The 20,138-nt window shown below is 38.5% G+C and overlaps 1 protein-coding gene across 1 annotated transcript in view; it reads left to right on the top strand.

The window, feature by feature from the left end:
* Window positions 1–8,527: 8,527 nt before the first annotated feature.
* ITGB6 (integrin subunit beta 6) overlaps window positions 8,528–20,138 on the top strand; it is a 30,027-nt gene continuing 18,416 nt past the window's right edge. The window contains exons 1-8 of the mRNA XM_066189261.1: window positions 8,528–8,541; window positions 8,650–8,722; window positions 9,463–9,542; window positions 12,300–12,504; window positions 13,423–13,669; window positions 14,518–14,683; window positions 15,208–15,369; window positions 16,136–16,231. Of these exons, the coding sequence (XP_066045358.1) occupies window positions 8,662–8,722; window positions 9,463–9,542; window positions 12,300–12,504; window positions 13,423–13,669; window positions 14,518–14,683; window positions 15,208–15,369; window positions 16,136–16,231 (1,017 nt within the window). The 5' untranslated portion in view covers window positions 8,528–8,541; window positions 8,650–8,661. The remainder of the gene's footprint in view (window positions 8,542–8,649; window positions 8,723–9,462; window positions 9,543–12,299; window positions 12,505–13,422; window positions 13,670–14,517; window positions 14,684–15,207; window positions 15,370–16,135; window positions 16,232–20,138) is intronic.

The following is a 20,138-nucleotide window of genomic DNA, read 5'->3' on the forward strand; positions in this document are numbered from 1 at the left end:
CAGTAGAGTCAGTTATTCCAGGGTGTAATATCTGGCAGATTTCATCAGCAAGCAGTCACTGGACAACCATGATGCTATTCTAGGTGATCTTTGTTAGGTAGTGATGACATAGAGCAGCTGGTTGTAGAAAATAGCCGAGCTAAAGTTATCCCAACTTGATTAAATTGAAAATAAATGAAAGAATGAATGAGAATGGACCTGTCAGTTTCTCAAAATCTGCCCTTGTGAAGTATTGTACCTAAAGAAATTAGTTAGTATATTAATTGGATGAAGGCTCCAAACCTATTAAAATTTAATTTAAATAATAATATAAAAATCTGTAATTTTTACAAGGAGACAATGAAGAGTACCAGCACCTTAAAAATCCTTTAAAAAGAAATAAAAATATTAGGAGTTAACAGAGAGAGTGAAAGTCCTCACCAGATCATCAGTGAAAATGGTATTTTGGGAACCTGGAAGCAGAGGGTGCAGTCAGATCTGTCAAGTTTGCAGACATGCCATCTGTAACAATATTTGAAAAAATGAAAGTTTCTCCTATCACACAAATAAAAGGGAGTCTGTTAGGTGGCAAGTACTCACTCTCTGGTAGAGATTAAAAACTGTAGATACCCCCCAAACCAAGCAAATTCTCTTTTTTCTTTTCTGTAAAGATGATGGTACAGATCATGGAGAAAAATGGAAGAATCTGTAGAAATAAAAGCTAACATTTACGAACTTGAAAATTTATAAATAAGGTGTAGTAGGCCCACAGTGAAGTGGTGTTTGTTATCCATCCTAAATAGCTCAAAGGAGAAAAAATAAATTTCAGGTGCAGGATCAAGTTTTCCCTTAAAGATCTCCCAAAACAAAGGAGAGAGAAAGAGCAGAGGAAAAAGTGACCTCACATCTACAGCTTCATTGACTAACCTTGGTAATCTGGAAATTTCGTATGCATTTTGCAAGAAATAATAAACAATTGTGTGAAGACAAAATAGAGAAAGTAAATAATAAATGTTTAATACAATGTGGTAGGGCTGGGGAAATGTTTGTATGGTGCCATCTGCTCTACAAAGGGAATTACTGGGCTACTTTAAGGTTGAGTAGAGGTTTTCAGGCTTTACTTTTTCATCTAGTCCTTCAAATTGTCAACACTTCCATTGTTGCTAAAAGTGATGTGGCCAGATGAGAAAAATACCTGTTCCATTATGGACGAAAAGACACCTGGAGGTGTCAGGTAGAATTTAATAGTGCAAGTGTTGGATCACACCCAGACTGAGGTAGAAATGATTTCTGTTGTAAATTGTGGCAAGTTGGTTGGGTAAGAGGAAGACCATGTCTTGGTCAGTCGTAGAAGGATCCTGAGAGAACTGGGGTGGAGCCATAGGAAAAGCCAAAATGATCCTCCTTAGATATCATGTAGGAGACATAAAGGAGGGATACCTGAGCACAAACACCATTGTAGGTGGCTCCTCTGGTCAGAGATCCCCTGAGTACTGAGAACAGTCTGTCAGCCATAATAAGGAAAGTCCATTGAAAGAAATGCAGAAAAGTAGTACTGCACAAAACAAAGAATGAGTGATATACAATAGCACTCTATAAATACATCAAGGGGAGGGGAAAGAAGGGCAGGGCAAATACTAGGGAGGAAAGAAGCTATTTAAGTTGCCAGACAACGTTGTCATTAAAATAAATGGATATATATTGAAAGTTAGTCTATCCAGGCTGGAGCTGAGGCAGTTTCCTGCCATGAGAAGAGTGAAATCTCTGAAACAGTCTTCTAGGAAGAGTGACAGGGGCAAACCACTGTAGGTGTAGGTATCAGAGTAAAATGGAAGTCATTTGCTTGCAAATTGGATGATACGAATTAGGTAGCTCTTGCAAAACGGTGAGTAGAGACATTTTTCTCATCTCTTTCTCTTGACTCTCAGGGAGTCGAGCAGTCTGACGACTTATGATGCATTTCCACAAGTTTATTCGGAGAGCTGTGTAAGATGAAAGGACACATCTTCAGTATCTGTAAGATCCTTGTCAGTGTTGTGCCCTCTCCTTTTTATTGCTGTGGCAATAGTGTTTTTTTAAATTCCTGTTAATTTATTGGTTCAGATAGAAAGCATGACTCGATGGCCTGTGACATGCTACAAAATTAACTTTTTTAAAAGATTGGTTTAAAATTTTGATAAATCTGTTTGTGAAGTGTCAAACTAGAGCACAACAAACATGAGATAAGAAGCATAAGGTATCAGTGGATCTAATATTATTGACAGTATTTACATGATTTATCATTTTGAACTCTTGGAAAACATTGTTAGAAAAATCTCTGCTCTGCCTTATTCTTTTGGTAAACAGTCAGCCAAAATACTTTACTTTGAATGGGTTTATTAGATATAAAATATTGGCAGTCCTGACCAGTACTTCAAGAATTGTAGAAGCAGTAATCATTCTGTATAATATTGTTTGTCCAATGTTCTTGTTTGTATGTGAGCAGATACTGTTGGTTTAAATTTCCTTCCTGCTTTCAGAAGAAACACATAAGAATAAGGCAAGATTTATAAAATACAGTAATAATTTACACTGATAAAGATATTGCAAATGATTTCTGACATTTCAGAAGCTTGTAACCAAGCTTATAACAAAGACAATGGAAGGAAGTAATGTTCTGTTTAATGTGAGGGATGGAATTTGAAAAAAGGATGCAAGCAAAATTACAATTCTAATATAACATCAGTGAATAAATAGTTTTACAAAGATGTGAATATCTCCAAAGGTTTTTCTAGCAGTCCCAAGCCAAAATATTGTTAAAAGGTAACAGGACTCTCAGCATCACCTTTTTCCCCATGAGTTTGAGAGTATACATTTTCCTACTCCAGAGGAGCAGACTGGCCGTAAGATGGCAGCACTCTGCACAAAAGACTCCTGAAACCATAAATTCTGCTCTTTTCTCAAAAAGAGACGGCAGCCGCTGGAGGACGGGCGGCCTGAGCGCTGGGTGTCTGTAAATGGAGTCAAACTGGCCGAGTCCAGAACAGCTCTGGGAGCCTTCAGAAACGGAGCTTCTTCCATGCGGTACCTGAGCCCCCTTTTCTCAGTATTTAGCAGCCGCTTGGGTGCTAGGCTAAGCATTCTTATCTGTTTTGGTTATTCTAGAATAACCTCATTCAAACCCTATGTTTTAGCAAAACACCATCCCTCTGTAGGTCTAAGTACAGTAAGGTCAGCTATAAAATTATTTTCTGTGCATAAAACCAGAGCAGAATCACTATTTACAAGTGATTTAATCCCAGCCCCGTAGTTTAGAATTTACATATGGGTGGTCAGGCCTGAAGACATTGCCTTTACCCAACCTTACAGCCTTTTCCAAAAGCAAGCCCAGCCTGCTGCAGGACTGTGATAAAGGGTTGCCTTTCCCTCGCTGCTGTTGCAATAGCAAGGCCATCACCGTGTCCCTGCTGTGATGGGGACTGCAGGTCTGGTTTAAATTTAGCATTAATCTGAACAAAGTAAATTCTGAAAAGCTCTTCAGCTAAAGTGCAGGGGTCTAAGGAGCTGTGTGGTCAGTATTCAGTGTAGTTCCCATCCCCAGCATGATCACCCACCAGCACTGAGAAGCGCTTGCTCTGCTGTCTCTGCCCCACATTTTTATAGTGCAGGCAGAGCAAGGGGTACCACGTAACTAAGAAAAGCAAACAGAAACCAAGGTGAGATTTGATGGGCTGTGTGGAAGTCCCTGGCATAATTTGAGTGTTGTGGGCTGGTTGGCAGTCCCACTCCATTTTCTTGCCAGTTCCACCTGAGCCCTTCTGCAGTTCAGAGGTCTGATTATTTCTCTTTGAGTGTGGGAGTGTATTCAAATCTGAAAAGCAAACAAACATTTCACGCTGCTCACCCATGCCAAAAAAAAGTCTGAGAACAAAGGTTTCCTCACGCCCTTGGCTGGAACCAGCCAGGTCAGACCTGTGGGCAAGGTGAATGCAAGTTGAAAACACCCTGATTTTTCTGCCTGCTGCTGACTGTACAGCTGGTGAGCAGTCCCTCCTCCTCCCTCCTTTGCCCCTCTGTTCAGAGGCAGGTTGTTGACTTCATTCCCTGCCCTCCTCCAACAACAGCACACTGCTCCGGAAACAAGAGGAGACCAGAGCATGAATCACAACCTGAGTCACCAATTCCCAACACCTTGTTTTGCTCAGAGCCAGAGGGGAAAATTCCTTTCCTCTATGTGATTCTCCATCTCCTGTGACCCTCCAGAAGAGGCTACAGACATGACTCGTCTTCTTCCAAAACTGCACTCCATCATGTGTAGCCATGCTTGCAAACAGCACCTGGAGGGTAGGAGAGACCACATCTCACTGGGCTCTGTGTCAGTGTTTTGCTCATAGGCCTCTAATGGGATATGATATTAGTACACCCCAAAACACAGGAGCTCCATCACTGTATGTTCAGATCTTTACTTTCAGCAGGTTCTAGGTCACTCATACAGGACTCAAATGCTTACAGCAGTTTCTTTGAATAGATGTCATTTTCTGTTGGAGCAATATCCATCTCCCACCATGATGATTAACAAAGGAAGAGACAGCAGATGTATGAACTAAAAAAAAAAAAAAAAATTAAAAAAAAATAAAAGAAGCAAAAGTTGCTGATTTATTACTTTCGGCTTTACTGTGAATTTCCCCATTAAATACAACTGTTTGTTAGGGATTGTTGCTTCCTCTTGAAATGCTTTTGCCAGCTCCACCTAAAGCATTGTCAGGTTTGTACTGCAGCAGAGGCAGAGACAGGACAGTCCTTGCAGTGTCTGTGCGGTACTTGTGTGTGGTTTCCGTCTGTGCTGGACTGGCCTGTGTGCAAATCTCTCACACTACTGTGTGGATACTCACATGGTCTCTAGCTCCTTAGAGATGAATCAAAGTTTCAAGCTTAGAAACTTTTTTCAGCCTTCATTGCTTAGCTAACTGACAGGCATCCTCTGAAACATCTGCCATTGCTGTTCTTTGGAACTGGTTTTATCAGGCTGCTGGGGGATATATTTCTGTACAGACTTTCCAAAGAAAATTATTTCCATTTCTGCTGGCCCTAGAGTGTGGAAGCACTTGACTATGCAGCTATGGAACATATGTCTTCTTTGAGAGAGAAGTGTTTTAACATGTAGATTTTTGTAGAATCTTCACTTACTACCTTTCAGGTTAAAAATTTGACTGGAATTTTAAAGTCTACTTTGATTCCCTGCTAGAGCTTGTCAGGAGCTTTCAGGATTTGATTGGGAAGTCAACCAGACAGAGAATAAAGTCACCAGATGTTTCAAGTACAAAGCAACCTGCCTCTGACCTAAGGAGTGCAGCCCTTTGCCTCTTCCAGATGCATTGAGGAGATGAATACGGTGGAGAGAAGGGAGACGTCGCCTCATAAACTTGAGAAAGCTTTTCTCAAGTGCAAGAGGTGCCTCCCTGCACCTTTGTAAATATCCTGAGAATCATCTCAGCCGGGGGACATTCAGACTTTAAATTGTTCCATATTTTTCCCGGCTTTCAGGGTGTGAATGTGTATGACAAGATCACTGGGAATTAAGAGCTGGGTGAAGCTGAGAGATCAGGGCTATGTTTGTGCCAGGAATGGAGGGAAGACTTGCATTCTTCAGCACTGCCTACACTGAATGATAAACAGCTGTTTTCGGTTCTGACATGTCATTTAAAAAGTGTAACTCTGACTTAATAGAGACCAGAATTTGCTCCAAAATGAAGATAAAGTGGCTGATGGGAACAATAATAATTGTGTTCTTTCTGTACTATAAACTACCTTTTTGTTGTCTCTCATTGAATCAATGCCTCTTATTTGGGTGGGTGATGCAAGACTCTATTAAAAACCCTACAAAGAAGGGGAACCCTGCTGTCAAATCAAGCAATGCCATGACGCCAAAGCATTCTACATATTCTTCCCACATCAGCACGACTATTCCAGGTTGAGATTCTACTCTTCTAGTGATAATTAAAGTAAATAAAACATTGATTTAGTAGAGGAACTTCCTGGTCAACTCATCTTTAGTTATCCCAGGTGACGTTTCAAAACAAGAATAATCTGTCTGCTTCCTGTCTAGATATTCTTACCTTACCTAAGGTTTACTCTTGGTGCACACTGTCTCTCTTTCAGGACCTCTCTTAGGCTCCTGCTCTCCATTATTTTTTTTTTCCTTGTCTGATTTTGTTGTTTATTCTGCTACTTTCTTTTCCTTCTCTGCTCTCTTCAGACAATTCAGAAACGTCTATTCCTAATAATTTGCAGAAACTTAGCTATTTTATTCAGGAAAGACTTAATTCAGATAATCTCTGGCAGCCATCTCATTCAGAGGCAGGCATTTAGCCTCCAGCCATGCTATTCTTGCTGAGACCTATATAAAATACCTCACAAGAAAATAAGGAACTGATAATATCAAATAGAATTTGTAAGTTTTATGTAGGCTGTATTACTTATTCCTGTACACTTCAAAGTTTGGTATCTTGAATCCAAGAATAAGCATTTGCTAATTGCCAGCTGTTCAGCTGGCTGGTCCTTAGTTTGAGACACTGCTGGTGGCTGGTACCTTGTGGTGGCTGAAGGGCTGCCACGGAGCCCTGTGCTTTGAAGAGTTGTTATGTTACCAGGGGTCAGTAGCAGGTAACAGCTACAAGGTGACCTTCTACACTGAAAGAAGTTTTGGAGGGCTGCAAGGATGTAGACATAATAACACTATTAAAGGACACATACACAAATGTCAGTCAGACCCAGGGAAGTAGGATATTTGAATGGCATATTACCAGGAGGATGTTTTTCTTAGCAAGGGCAAACACTTTTGGTTGATTCCACTTCTTTTTGACCTTATGTAATTACATAGACAGTGTTCTCACAGAGTTGTGTCTTCACAAACTGAGGGAACATAATCTAATCAATGCTTTTTTCATGCCACAGGAAATTGCTGTAGCTGAACAAGTGCCTTACAAAGGGCACTCTGAGGCATAGAGAGCAGTTGAAGGAGACTTAGGAATGTTGTTGTAAATAGAAATGTTAAGATATGGTTCCACAATAGCCTAAACTGGGCTAAATTTGGCCTAACATATTCTCCCCTTTCCTGCCAGTTCTGCCTTGAACTCTGAAGTGGGCAGCCACAGGGTTCAAGGGACCCAACCAGATGAAAACGAGCCCTCCACCTTCCCCACAGAAGGTGATTGGATTTTTTAGTTGGATCAGTTTGAAACGCGGCATGTTTGGACAAGAACACTGACTAGTAAGAGCAAAGGGGTGGGAACACAAGGGCAGAGCAAAGGTAGTCCTGATGTAATCCAGTGTGGGTTGCTATTGAAACTACTTATAGTCTGTGTAAATACTAGTAAAATTGGATGTGCCTGGGAATATGTCCAGGCACTAGAATGAGATTGTCTATGCTATTAGACTGTTCAAATGCTCCCTGGCATGAATTTGACCTCTTCCAATTAACACTCACTGCAAACAATTTCTGGGCACAATTTGGTTGCTAGATTGGTCCCGATAGGCACTTTGCAATCATAAACTCAGGTCTTTCTGTGCCAGTTGGCCTCAATGCCCAGGAATGTTTCAGACACGTTGAATTTAACTAATACAGACCCATCCCTACTTTCACTATTGCAAATCCTTATGAAAAGACAGGACTTGTCTTGAACAAATGAGTTTCAAAATAGACAATAGCAGAACATAAAAAGATGAGAAGAGATGAAATCTGGAAATAAGCAATTTCATTTCCTTTTAATAAGGTGATAAATACATATGTTGCATTCATTTCAGGTTGGGAAGGAGGAGGAGAGGTAGCAATAACTTGTTATGCAGTTTTTTCTGTGCTGTAGAATATTTGGCCACTTATTAGGCAGAGTTAAGGCTGACATGATTCCTTTTTCAAGTCAGTTGCTGTACTGGGAATGAAATTATTCCTTCTTCTATATATTAAAAAAGAAAGCCCCACAACTGCAGCATTTCCCTTTCAGTTTGGAATGTTAATAAAATCAATGTACTTGGTATCTTGAAGTAATGAGGTGAAGTTCTCAATTTTAATCTGTGATTAAAATCTCTGCTCTTTTGGTTTTGCATTTTTTGTTTTTTTGTTGTTGGGGTGTTTTTGTTTTGGTTTGGGTTTGGTTGGGTTTTTTTGTTTGGTTTGGTGGTTGGGTTTTTTTCACAACTGCCTTTATGAGTTTCCCTCCACATCAGGAAATCTGAAAAAATGGGATTTTTACTTCTTTCCAGGTATACTCACTTGGCAATCTTAGTGATCCATCTCCCCTCAGGGCACAATTAAAGGTGTTATTTGGAAGGAGCCTTAAAAGGGTTGTTGTACACGTCTCTTGGCTGAGTTGCTCTAGGACCCAGAGTGACTGGGACTGACAGAAATCTTCACCTGAATGAATTTTCCCCGTATGCCTTATAAGGAGTCCAGGAAAACAAGGAAGTGATAACCATGTTCACGTTACTGTGTGCACAGCTTGTCCTCTTTACCTGCCCAGGTAGCCCTTGTTTTCACTTTTGTTCATGGTCCGTCCTGCTGGGGTTGAAGTTTCCTCGCAATCCGCTGTAGGTGACATCTGAAAACATACCCTCCAGGAATGCATGGTTTTTACAACATTCTACCTTTACACAGACGATAATTAACAAGCCAATATTTTTTTGTCATGCAGCCAGCACTGAAAGCGAATGGGGATTGAATTGCTTTGCCTCTGTTTCCTATTTCTGCAAAGAAATAACTATGTGCAAGGTAAGGCTCAGGGGCAGGGAGATCCATTTCAAAACCATTTTGCATTATTTCTTGCTTGAAGTTGACACAAAATAGCTTTATGTCTTCTGTATTTAATCTTTCCTTTCTATTTAATGACTTTTTTTTTGACAGACTGCTGTAGGGCTGCACTGCCAATTCATCTACAATTGGGTGGTCATTACATGGCACAACAGATTTGAAAGAGACAGACATTCGAGCAATTTTGTTTTCACTAATCAGAGTTTGATCTGCTAAGAATCTTTCATATTATACAAATGACTGAGTGTTTCTGTGGTAGTTACACAATGGATAAAAATCATATCAAGTATCTACAGAGCTGAGTGAAGCAATTTTAAACATACAGACTGAGCATAAATCTGTTCTTTTAATATCCCTGGCTATGTCAGAAATTACCTACCTACACCATACCAGAAATACATGTAACATTCTATCAGGTGCACTGGAGGGAACAAATGAACATGTTCTAAGTGAATGCCACCCATAAAGCACACAAAAGGAGGTATGTTAATTGCCAGCAATTCTGAGGTTTTAATCTTTATTGGAGAGTTAATATTTTACCAATAGGACTACCGTTAATAAGAAATTTTTTCAGTAATCCTAAATATGGCTAAATATGTGCATTTTTCACCACCCAGATTCTCTAAATGACAAGTTTCTTCATATATTGAATGATTAAGCATATTATTAACAGCCTTTTATCTTCTTGGATTTAAATTCAGGGACCTGTTCTCAGGAAAGTGCAGTGACTTGTGAAGATTGTTTGCTTTCCGGACCACACTGCGCTTGGTGTTTGCAAGAGGTAGAGTGATAAAAAAAATTTTCAAAGAGTTGAACTCTTTGTAGTCACTCAGAATGATGAAGTATTGACTTAATTGGGTCAGCCCATGATTTTGTAATGCATGCAGCACTTATTGAAGCTTTCCTGGGGATCAGAAGTGGAATTTAATCTACTCTGCATGGTCTGTTATTCATAGTGCGGTTGTTTGGATGCTTGTTTGTTTGCTTGTTTGAAAAAAAAAAAAAAGCCCAAAACCATCAATCTTCCAAATCTAAGGCAGAAATAGAAGTGTTATTAGGGGGTCTCAGATCATCAGCCCGAGGGTTGGCTCAACCCCAGCACCGATGATGAAGCACCAGACACAAAGTCAGAGGCCAGACTGTATCTTGCAGATTACGTGCCAAGCCAGACAGTGTAAACAGAAGGTTTGTAGGTATCAACAGTGTAAAAGTTTGCAAATGTAAAACTTCCATACAGAAATTATTAATCTGTGGTTGATTTTAAGTAGGATAATAATGTTGGCTTTATAATTTGCATGATACAGATGTGTTTTGGCTAAAACATTGGACTTCAAAAATATATCTGGATTTGTTTCCTATACCTTTGTTTCAGATGTTCAGTGCAACCCTGGGCAAGTGACTTCACATCTCTGCTTTACAAACTTTCTCTTATAAATGGTGCTAAATAATATCTCCCAACTTCACAGTAACTATTCTAGCTCTTAGTTCATTAGCATAGATAGACAGCTATCACAACTAAAAACTTGACAGAAATCCTAGAGAAATAAGTTTTTTTCATTTTATTTTCTAGATTGCACCTTTGCTGCTAACAGTTTTTTATTGCTTTTGTGTACAGCAAAATAACACTTAGCATGGGACTAAAATACTCTTTATGAAATATCTCAGAAAAAAACCCCTGCGTGTTTTAAAAAAAAATTCTAAAAATGTATCTTTTGTGATTTGCAAAATATGTTACCATGGAGGTCAAAAAGACCCCACATCAGTGTGTTTGCAGTAGTTTTTATATTTGTACTATAAAACAGGATTTTATTGGAATTGGATCACATAATTTTGACTACTGCCATGTATTTTCAGGGGAAAAAAGAGTCCAGTATAATTTATTGATTTAGAAACCCCCCAAACAAAAAAACCCACCCAAAATTGTAGAACTATTGAAAACTTCACTGTAGTGACCATGATTTTTTCTTCTTTGTTCACAAAATCATTCATTTCAGTGTCAGAAAACAGCACATCAAGGGTGCAAAAGACACAGGAGCTTTAGTGTCAGAGCAAACAAAAGCACCGCCAAAGAAACTACTGTTTTCTGTAGGATAAGAACACACTTTGTAATTGTATTTGAAATATGAGGTTGTTTCTTCGCACATTTTGAAAAGTTACAAACTGTGTAACTAAAGGAGATGATATGGATCTCCCTGTGAAAGGTTTATAATGGTACATGTAATTTTTGTGTAAGGTATTAAAGAAGCAGTGGGTGAGAGTTTTGTCTGAGCGAAGGCATCAGGTTCAGTCTGGAGAATAGCCTCAACCCTTTTTCCACCAAAATGTGTAAGCTCCCTGACAATTTTCAGGCATGAAGGTTAATTTTTGGTGGAAAAAAGGGTCATAGTTCTGGTTTTAATAGGTTTAAAGTAAATGTGTTTTGTTTTGCATGGAAAGCTTTTCAATGATTTCAGTGAATTGAGAGAATATTTGTGGCTTAATGGCTGATCTGTGGGTTGCTTACTCAAACCTAGGAGAGAAGAGATGATGCATGGTATGGGCCCATGACCATCGGCCAGGAATTGAATGTTTCAGAACTGATTCTGCCAGGCATTGCCCAGGTTTTGGTCAAAAGGGCTCGCAGGCCAGAGCAGTTTCCAGGAGACAGCTGACTGATTTTGAGAATCTTAATTCTAGACATAGCTCTGGGAAATGATAATAAGGCACAGAAACCTCTCTGTAGAAGTAACCATTAACTTCACCACTATGTGAGGTTAGTCCCTACCCTGTAGCAGTGGAAAGGAATCCATACCAATGCTTTGAATTGACTAATGAAAATAAACTGTGAGATATCCAATTGATAGCTGTAGGTTTGTGATTTTCTCTGGCTGGGAGAAGGTCAAGGAGGATGCTGGGCCAAGTTTAGGTGGTGGGGATGCTGAGAGGTGCTGAGGAACCATGGGGACAGGCTGTGGTCATTGCTGGGCACCAGGCAGAGGAACAAGGACTTGATGCCTGCTTCAGTGAACAGGTTCAATGAGAGCTGAGGAGAAAACGTAGGTCAGAAAAAAAGAACCAGTAAACACTAGGTATCCACAAACGGTTTGCCACAAATTGTCCAGGAGTTCATTACCAGCAAGACCTCTTCTTTAATTAAATGGCATGCTTCAATCAGCAGTTCAAAATTGTCTAAGAGTGAATTTGTGGCATAGTTCTGTGATAGAAAAACCAGTGGCTCAGAGGGGCTTTGTGTTATCATTCCCATTACTGTGAGAAGCCAAATGCAGTGAGTGGCACAATTCCCATTTCCCAACAATAGAGCAGTTTCTCCCAGGATAACAGGTTGGTGTAAGTGACATTAATTATGCACCTGTGTGACATGACCCATGAAGGGCAAATTTGGGTTTCTGTGCCACCCATATCTAGTTCTGCACTAGTTTGCACAAACTTGCACCTTTGTTTCCATTGCCTGCAATGGACTGACTTTTTGTCCGGCAGGTGCTGGTGGCTAGTCAGTGAAAATATTTAACTCATCCCTTCCTTCTCCTGTTTGCATTAGAATTACACAGACTCATCTGGAATTCATGGGAGGTGTGATACCCTGGAAAATCTTTTGTCCAAAGGATGCCAGTTGAATTTGATTGAGTTTCCTATTTCAGAAGTAGAAATTCACAGAAATGATCCCCTAACTGCATCATCCCACAGGAAGAGTTCTGATGTCACACAGATTTCTCCCCAAAAATTAACTCTGAGGCTGCGACCAGGTACATCACAGTTCACAGGTTTATTTCAGACAGTGTGATAAACTGAAGCTTCTTGGAGTCAACAATCTAAAAATTATCTTGACAGAATAAAGATGAAAACCTCTGTTGAGTCCAAAATTCTGTTGACTCATCCCATGAAAACTAGGTTCAGCTGAGTTCAGAATATTTTCAGAAATGCTGGCTACATCATAAAAATAAGGATATATATTTTTAATCCCTCTCTTCTCCTGCCAGTGAGGTGGCAGAGAGAGAATGAAAGCCCCTGGCTCTTCCCCAGCTGAGTTCCTGTGCCTCTCCCCTGCTGGTCTGGCAAACAGAGAATCTCAGAGGCAGCATAAAATCTTGCTTTGAGGATTTACAAGGTACCAGTGACATTTATGGTAGCATTCCAGAACTACCTTGGGGTCCGTCAGATGTGAATTTTTCCTGGAGAAAATTTGGAATAAAAAAACAGTAAGAGACAACCTGTTAGGTCAGGTCATAGTGTTGGAACTGAGAATAAAATCTCTGTGCACACTTTGACTTTATTTAAATTTTTAAAGGATATGGTAGGACCCCAAACTGCTACCTCTAGTTTTAATTAGCTTCATATCTAAATTTTCTAAAGCTGCATACTGCTGAAGGCATGTTTTCATATTTTTTTCAAATTATAGCAATCAGTTTTAATTCTCTGCTTATGGCAATCCTGAATAACTGTTAAGAAAAACCCAAACATTAGAACTACTTTTAATTTTTCAGACCCTTATTTGAGATTTTCTTTGTTGACAGACAATTTTTGAAGTTTTTTTTTTAATGCTACTGGTGGTTTAAAATACCAGAGAACTGTCACCATATAGAAGTTTATGAAGAAATTGGCATTGCTCATGTTTCCTGCACAGAAGTGCTGATATATATCCCACTTTCCCCTGACATTAATAGGACATGAAGAAACAATACAGATCAAGGTTCGTCAGAGTGAAGATTATCCAATCGATCTCTACTACCTCATGGATCTTTCAGCTTCCATGGATGATGATCTGAATACAATCAAAGAACTGGGTTCAACTCTTTCCAAAGAGATGTCAAAACTGACAAGCAATTTTAGGCTGGGGTTTGGATCTTTTGTTGAAAAACCAGTTTCACCATTCATCAAAACTACAGCTGCAGAAATAAACAACCCTTGCAGGTAGGCAGGGAAAGTCCCAACATCTGTTTGCATGCCAACACTGTCATAATCTCTAGGCTAAAATTAATTTCAGCAGCTTCACTGGAAACTTTCCCCTCTTCCAGCTGTAAATGAGTCGGATTGTGGAACAAGATTTGGTGCTTTTAGTTTCACCTTCTGATCATCGTTCTGTTGAGTCTTACATTATTAGGATAGAGGAATCTGGGAGTGAGTCTGAGTTTTAGCTTTTGCTGCTAGTTACAAATGTGCTTAATATGTTACCAAAAAGGTATGCAGTATGTAGTTTTGTATTTTTTCTTTAATTTCTTTCATTTATTAGAATATATATATATATATAAAGGAATTTCATTAACTATACTAAACTCAAACCCAACACAGAATACCAGCTTCATTTAGCCATCAATGTTGTTCACCTGCTTTTTCCCCCCTTCAAGGCCTAGCATTCTCCCCAGCCCCTGGCTGCCCTAGCTCTTGGCTAACCCTTGGGCTCTGCAACCTGGAGCAGGACTGCAGCACCTTGGTGGTTGTCTCTGAACACCATAAGGAGCTACAGATCCCAATATGCTTCCAAATATGAGATCAAGGCACAGCAGGGGGCATGGCAAGGGCTGCACATCAGTAACTGGCTGAATTACTCTGCTCAAGGAGGCGTTTCCCAGCCTTTATGCAGATTTTTTCCATTGCCCAAGTCACTGAATGCTCTTTCATTATCTTAGGTTTTTCACTAAATCTTCTCAGGCACAGACAAGAGATGGGAGACCAAAACCAATCCAGGCAGGCCTCTGAAGTAGCCATTCCAGTAATTTTTCACTCTCTATTATCCATAAGCTCTCTCACTTTTCATGCAGAAGTGTACCATACGAGTGCTTACCAACCTTTGGATATAAAAATGTTTTGCCACTAACAAATGATGCTGAAAAATTCAATGAAATTGTGAAAGGACAGCGAATTTCTGCTAATATAGACACTCCAGAGGGAGGATTTGATGCAATTATGCAGGCAGCTGTTTGCAAGGTAATTGAAACTTCTAGGTATAGTATTGTTCCATGTATTATCTACTGTAGTATTATATGTTGGTATTTCAAAGTGGCAGATTATTTTTCAAAAATTTTTAACACAAACCAAGAGCCTCATTAAATTTGTGTGAAAATGCTTTTGGCTGTACAAGTAAAACATGCATATTGCAGTATTTTAGTCTAAGTTTCCTTTTAATTGCCAGGAACAAATAAACCCAAATATGGGTATAATTACTGGGTCTGTTTTTCTGTTTAAATATTTTTTTATTAACTATGTTTAGAGTAGTAAGCAGATTGACATGAACATGGCCAACCCATGTTATTAAACACAGGGATGGGGAAACAAAATGTCAGCCAAAGACAATGGAATGAACATCATCTCTTAGGAGATGTGTTGTCTTTGATACTTCCTTGAGAATGAGGCTATTCTTTAATTTTGAGATGCTGCTCTCCAAATATTTTACTGTTTTTCTGTGTTGTGATGCAATATAGCTTGCTAAACCCATGTGTTTTAAATGACAGGAAAAAATTGGATGGAGGAATGATTCTCTACATTTGCTGGTGTTTGTGAGTGATGCTGATTCCCATTTTGGGATGGACAGTAAATTGGCAGGGATTGTTATTCCTAATGATGGGAACTGTCATTTGGACCACAATAATGAATATTCCATGTCAACTGTTCTGGTAATTGCCTACAAATTTTGTACACTCTCACATTCTGGAAATTTAAAGACTAACACAAACCACTTTGAAAATTAGTGAATTACACTTTAGCACGGAAATGTGTAAAAGCTGGGGAATACAGATATTTCATGTAATCTATTTTATTTGTAACTGCATGTTTCAGTAAAGAGAGAACAGTGTGTGTGTGTATGGAATTAGGATAGATTATAACTAAGAAAAAAGAAAGAACAAATATGATTTCCACAACAGGAAAGCCCATGGAATTAAACTAAATAGTATTTCCTTTTGCAGGGAAGACAGTATTTGCATTAATTATGTTCCCTGAAAGGGTGTGAATTCAGGACCGGTTTAGGAATTTGCTGGACACTGTTCCTGTACAAGAACTTACCAGCTTAAGATTCAGTGTTCAAAAATACCAAATATATACACGATGGTGTTCATTGCAGGACAAACACTCTTGTGTTTGACAAATACTCAATTGCTCTGGTGCAATGTTGTTCTTTGAATTAAATACGGATATATAACACAGATGATACTGATTCCCCACTACGGAATCTGGCTCTGTACTTTTCACAGAGGGGTTTCCTTAAAAACAATGTGAGGGAATTATATGTGCTATCTTTTATTTTGTATACATGTATTCCTAATTAAAGTTTATACTACACAAAGTGTTCATTATGATCACTTGAATGTGTCTTTCATGGGAGACAGGAACTGAAAACACATGAGAAAGAGATTAATGTGCCTCTCTTTTGTTTGTTTGCAGGAGTATCCCACAATTGGACAATTAATTGACAAACTCGTGCAAAACAATGTTCTTTTAATTTTTGCTGTAACAAATGAGCAAGTTCATATATATGAGGTAAGCAAACTGAAATGTTCAGTTTGACAATGTTTTAAAGTTCACCTTTTTTCGCAGCTGATACAGTAATTCTAGTACTAAGACTGTAATTCTAGTACTAGACTGAATTCTACAAGATATTTATGGGATAAAAATAACTAGGCAATTGTATATCAGAGGAAAGCTCTTCTGCTTAAGTGCTTCTTCATGTATTGATTTTGGTGTTCTAAGGTAACTTTTAAATCAAATTTCAAATTGAATCAAACCAATCCTTTAAGTCAAGGATTGACAAACTATGCATTGCTAAACTATTCAGTGTAATCATTGTGATTAGCCTTTTGTATTTTATAAGTCTAGAGGAGAGCTGAACCTTTTCTTACTTTTATAAAACAAGAATATACCTGAAACAGGGTCAGCTCTGAAATCTTGGTTTGGTTTGTTGGGGGTTTGGTTTGTTGGGGGTTTTTTGTTTGTTTGTTTGTTTGTTTGTGGGTTTTGTTTTGTTTTTCTTGGTTTTTTGTTTTGTTTTGTTTTTCTTGATTTTCTTTCAATTCTTATTTCATTTTCTGTCCAGCCCTACTCCTGGGAAAAAATCTTCAAACACTAAAAGAGATTCTAAATAAGAGTTCATCATGGGTAATAAGGGGGTTTGCAGCCCAAGCTTGGCTGCCTAGCTACACCCCGCTGGTGTGAAAGGGGACAAGCAGAGAGAAATTGTTCATCCAAATTTTTTCAGCTTGGTTGAGAGGAAGCCAATAAAGATGATCCTGCTGATACAATGCTGATACAAAAAGACCAACTTTCTGAAGGCGAAGCCTTTGAAAAACACTCTGTATTAACACCAGAAATACAGCAATGAGGAGAGGTGTTCCTCTGCTGTGATCACCACATGGAAAATAGGAAAGAAAGGGTAGGGAAAAAGAGAGTGCAGCTGAGTCCTTGAGGTAGTCACCAATAGGATGGTTTTCTATTTCTGTCCTCTGTGTAACCCAGGGAAGACCCTCCAGTACTTCTGCAACTGATTACAGGGGTGGAGCTGTTTTGAGTAAGACTGATGCTCCAGCTGTTTGACAAAAGTGACAAGAGTCACAAATTGCATAAACTGATTCTCAGATTACAGCCTTGACAAGGGAAGGAACACTCTGTGTCTTGAAGCAGTGACTGTCTTGAGTTTTTGAAGACTCAGTATTGAATACTGACCTAGATCATGAAAATTTAGATTGATAACAGTAGAAGTCGATCACTTACAAATGCAGTGGCTTCAACAATTTCTTAATAGAGATCCAATTAATGACAGGTGAAATATTTTTTCCTTATATGTGCTTTTTTAAATAGGTGCTTCACGAATAAGGCTGTTCTAGGAAGGTAGTTTGGAAATACCTATTTGATTTACAGAGGGGGTTTTTTGTCCAAAGAAAATTTTTCTTGCTGATGGCACTGTATGTTACCTTGGAAATTGCTTGTGGGCAACATAGAAGTTGGCCACCAGCACTCTTACCAAGATGTTTCTATTTCAGTATCCCTGTGTCTTATATCAGTAAAGTTACCAAGAGGGCCCCTTTGGTAATGGGGAACACTAAACAACAGCTTATAGCTAACACAAAATACAAATCATGGTTAACCCAGCTAGGGAATGGTTTGCTCTTGTTACTTTGTTAGAAAAAATAAAGTACAACTACCTTCTATCTTATCAGGTGTACAGTAATCCCACTGAATATAATCTATCTGCTGATTTCATCTTTAATACTGCTTTCTTTCACTAATATGGAGAGCTGCATTTGCTATGGGCTGCTTTTTGTCCTGTACGTGATGTGAAAAATCAGTCAAAGCAAGTATGAAAATCATACACAGGTGTCACACTGCAGCTTTTACAGACAACAATTACCTTTAGAGGGTCTATGTAGGATGTGCAAACAGGGAAATAAATATTGCCATGTTTTCATCTCGGTGATGCAAATTTGTAATATGAATATAAATAACCAGTATCTGTGCTTAAGAGTGTAAAAAAACCATAGCAAGACAATGAAAATTACTCTTGTGGTAAGGCCCTTGCTCAAGTAGCCTGGAAGTGGTGGCAGAGAACTCTAAACTCTAAAAGTTTTGGTGTTTCACTTCTCTTGAAAAGCTTTAGAGGTGGAGATTCTGTAGTCTCCCTCAAAAAAACCTTCCATTTATCGTTTGAGGTGGAAAGACTCTCCCCAAATATCTCATCTCAAATCTACTTGAATTCAGCTTCTAATTACATCAGATACCAATACTGACTATTGCTATTTATAATTGAGTTCTTAGGGACAAACTTACCTTAAAATTACTGTGACGACATAGAAAGCACCTCTTTAAATAGACTTGATAGATTCCATTAGTCTTAAGAGCAGTGTTCAGACTGTCAAATATGTATTTTGTATTTCTAGCTCTGTATAATCCCCAACAATTTATCCCAAAATAATTCAGCCATGTAATATTCTTGATCCTCTTCAACTGAATGTTCAGTTTATCCACTTACATGTGTATTATTATCTAACAAAATATTAGGGGTGGCACAAGCACAGAACACCTATGCTTGTAACAGCTGATGTTGCTTTTGAACCTTCCACGCACCCAAAAAGTCTACTGCACAGTAACCTCAAGAGATCATTTAGATCTCATGCAAGAGAAAAGAGAAAGTTCTTTACACTGCACCCTAATAATTTGAGATTATTTTTAAAAAGATTAAAAAAAAAACCCCAAACAAACCAACAAACCAACAATGGTATTTTATAATATACCCTTGTAGGTTTAACTTCTAGCATCATTAGTCTCAGCTGAGTCTTGCCAAAGCAGAAGCAAGAAAACAGCGGTCTTTAAGCTTTCATTAAGTAGTTGTTACTATTGCTGATATTATCTGTTTTCAAGTAGAATTCTTTAAAAATGTATTCAAACTTAGGTAAGGGAAAGTCTCCATCTTTAGTCCTGACTAAGCAGCATTTATTTGGAAACAAAAATTACTCTTTTTTGTATGAATTATTTCTTTTTATATCACAGGAGAAATAGAGTTTCAGGCCACACTGCACTGCTGAAAATTGAACTAAAAATACTCTAGTCTCTACACTCATACAGAATTTCAAATTACTTTTGTATATTTGGTGTGGAACACTATTTATGATCAAAATTCTTCTATCATTTACACTGCTAAAATACAGACATAACCTCACTGAGCTCAAATATATAATTGTCAAATTTCTTTTACACAAATCAGAGTATCCCTAGAAAATGGCAGTTCACCTTTTAATGAATATTTGCCAAAGGCCTAAATTCCATATCCTTTGGATGTTTTGCAATAGTAGCAGCCCAAAAGCATCCATCTGCCTCACCTTGGCAATGGCTGAACAGAAATATTTGATAAGAGGTGTGGTTTAACCAATGGACTGGAGACACACACTTGGCCTGGGCTTGAAACTCCATCCTTGTATCACCATGCAGAAAATTTTAGTTCATAGAGGAGAGATCAACCAAAGTGTTCAGAGCAGCATATCCCTGCTGTTTGTTTTGCATACCACAGATTAAAGGGGACTGTATTTTAAATTCCAAATTAAATTTGTCATCTTTTTTCTCAGAAGGTCCACATGTATGAAACAAGAGTTTCAATATTCCAAGAATCCTTGAGAGGCCACTAATCACAGGAAGAGTCAGGAATGCAAAGTCACCAGCTGTAACATAAAATGCAGTTAATCCCACTGATTTACAACAGCACTAGAAATCTAATGAATGACAACTATTCCATACATAATACATAAAGTAATCACAGAGCTTTTGGAGATATGAAGGATAAGAAGAATATAAGAGTATCAAATTACCCATGTTTATTAATAGTTCTCTGGATATTTTTATTTAAAATAACAGCATTGAAATGAAAATGTGTAAAGAAAAACTAGTGCTACAATGCTTTTTT

Source organism: Chamaea fasciata, unplaced genomic scaffold (genome assembly GCF_029207755.1).
Source record: "Chamaea fasciata isolate MVZ Bird 193981 ecotype frontalis unplaced genomic scaffold, bChaFas1.0.hap1 SCAF_8, whole genome shotgun sequence".
Classification (NCBI taxonomy): domain Eukaryota; kingdom Metazoa; phylum Chordata; class Aves; order Passeriformes; family Sylviidae; genus Chamaea; species Chamaea fasciata.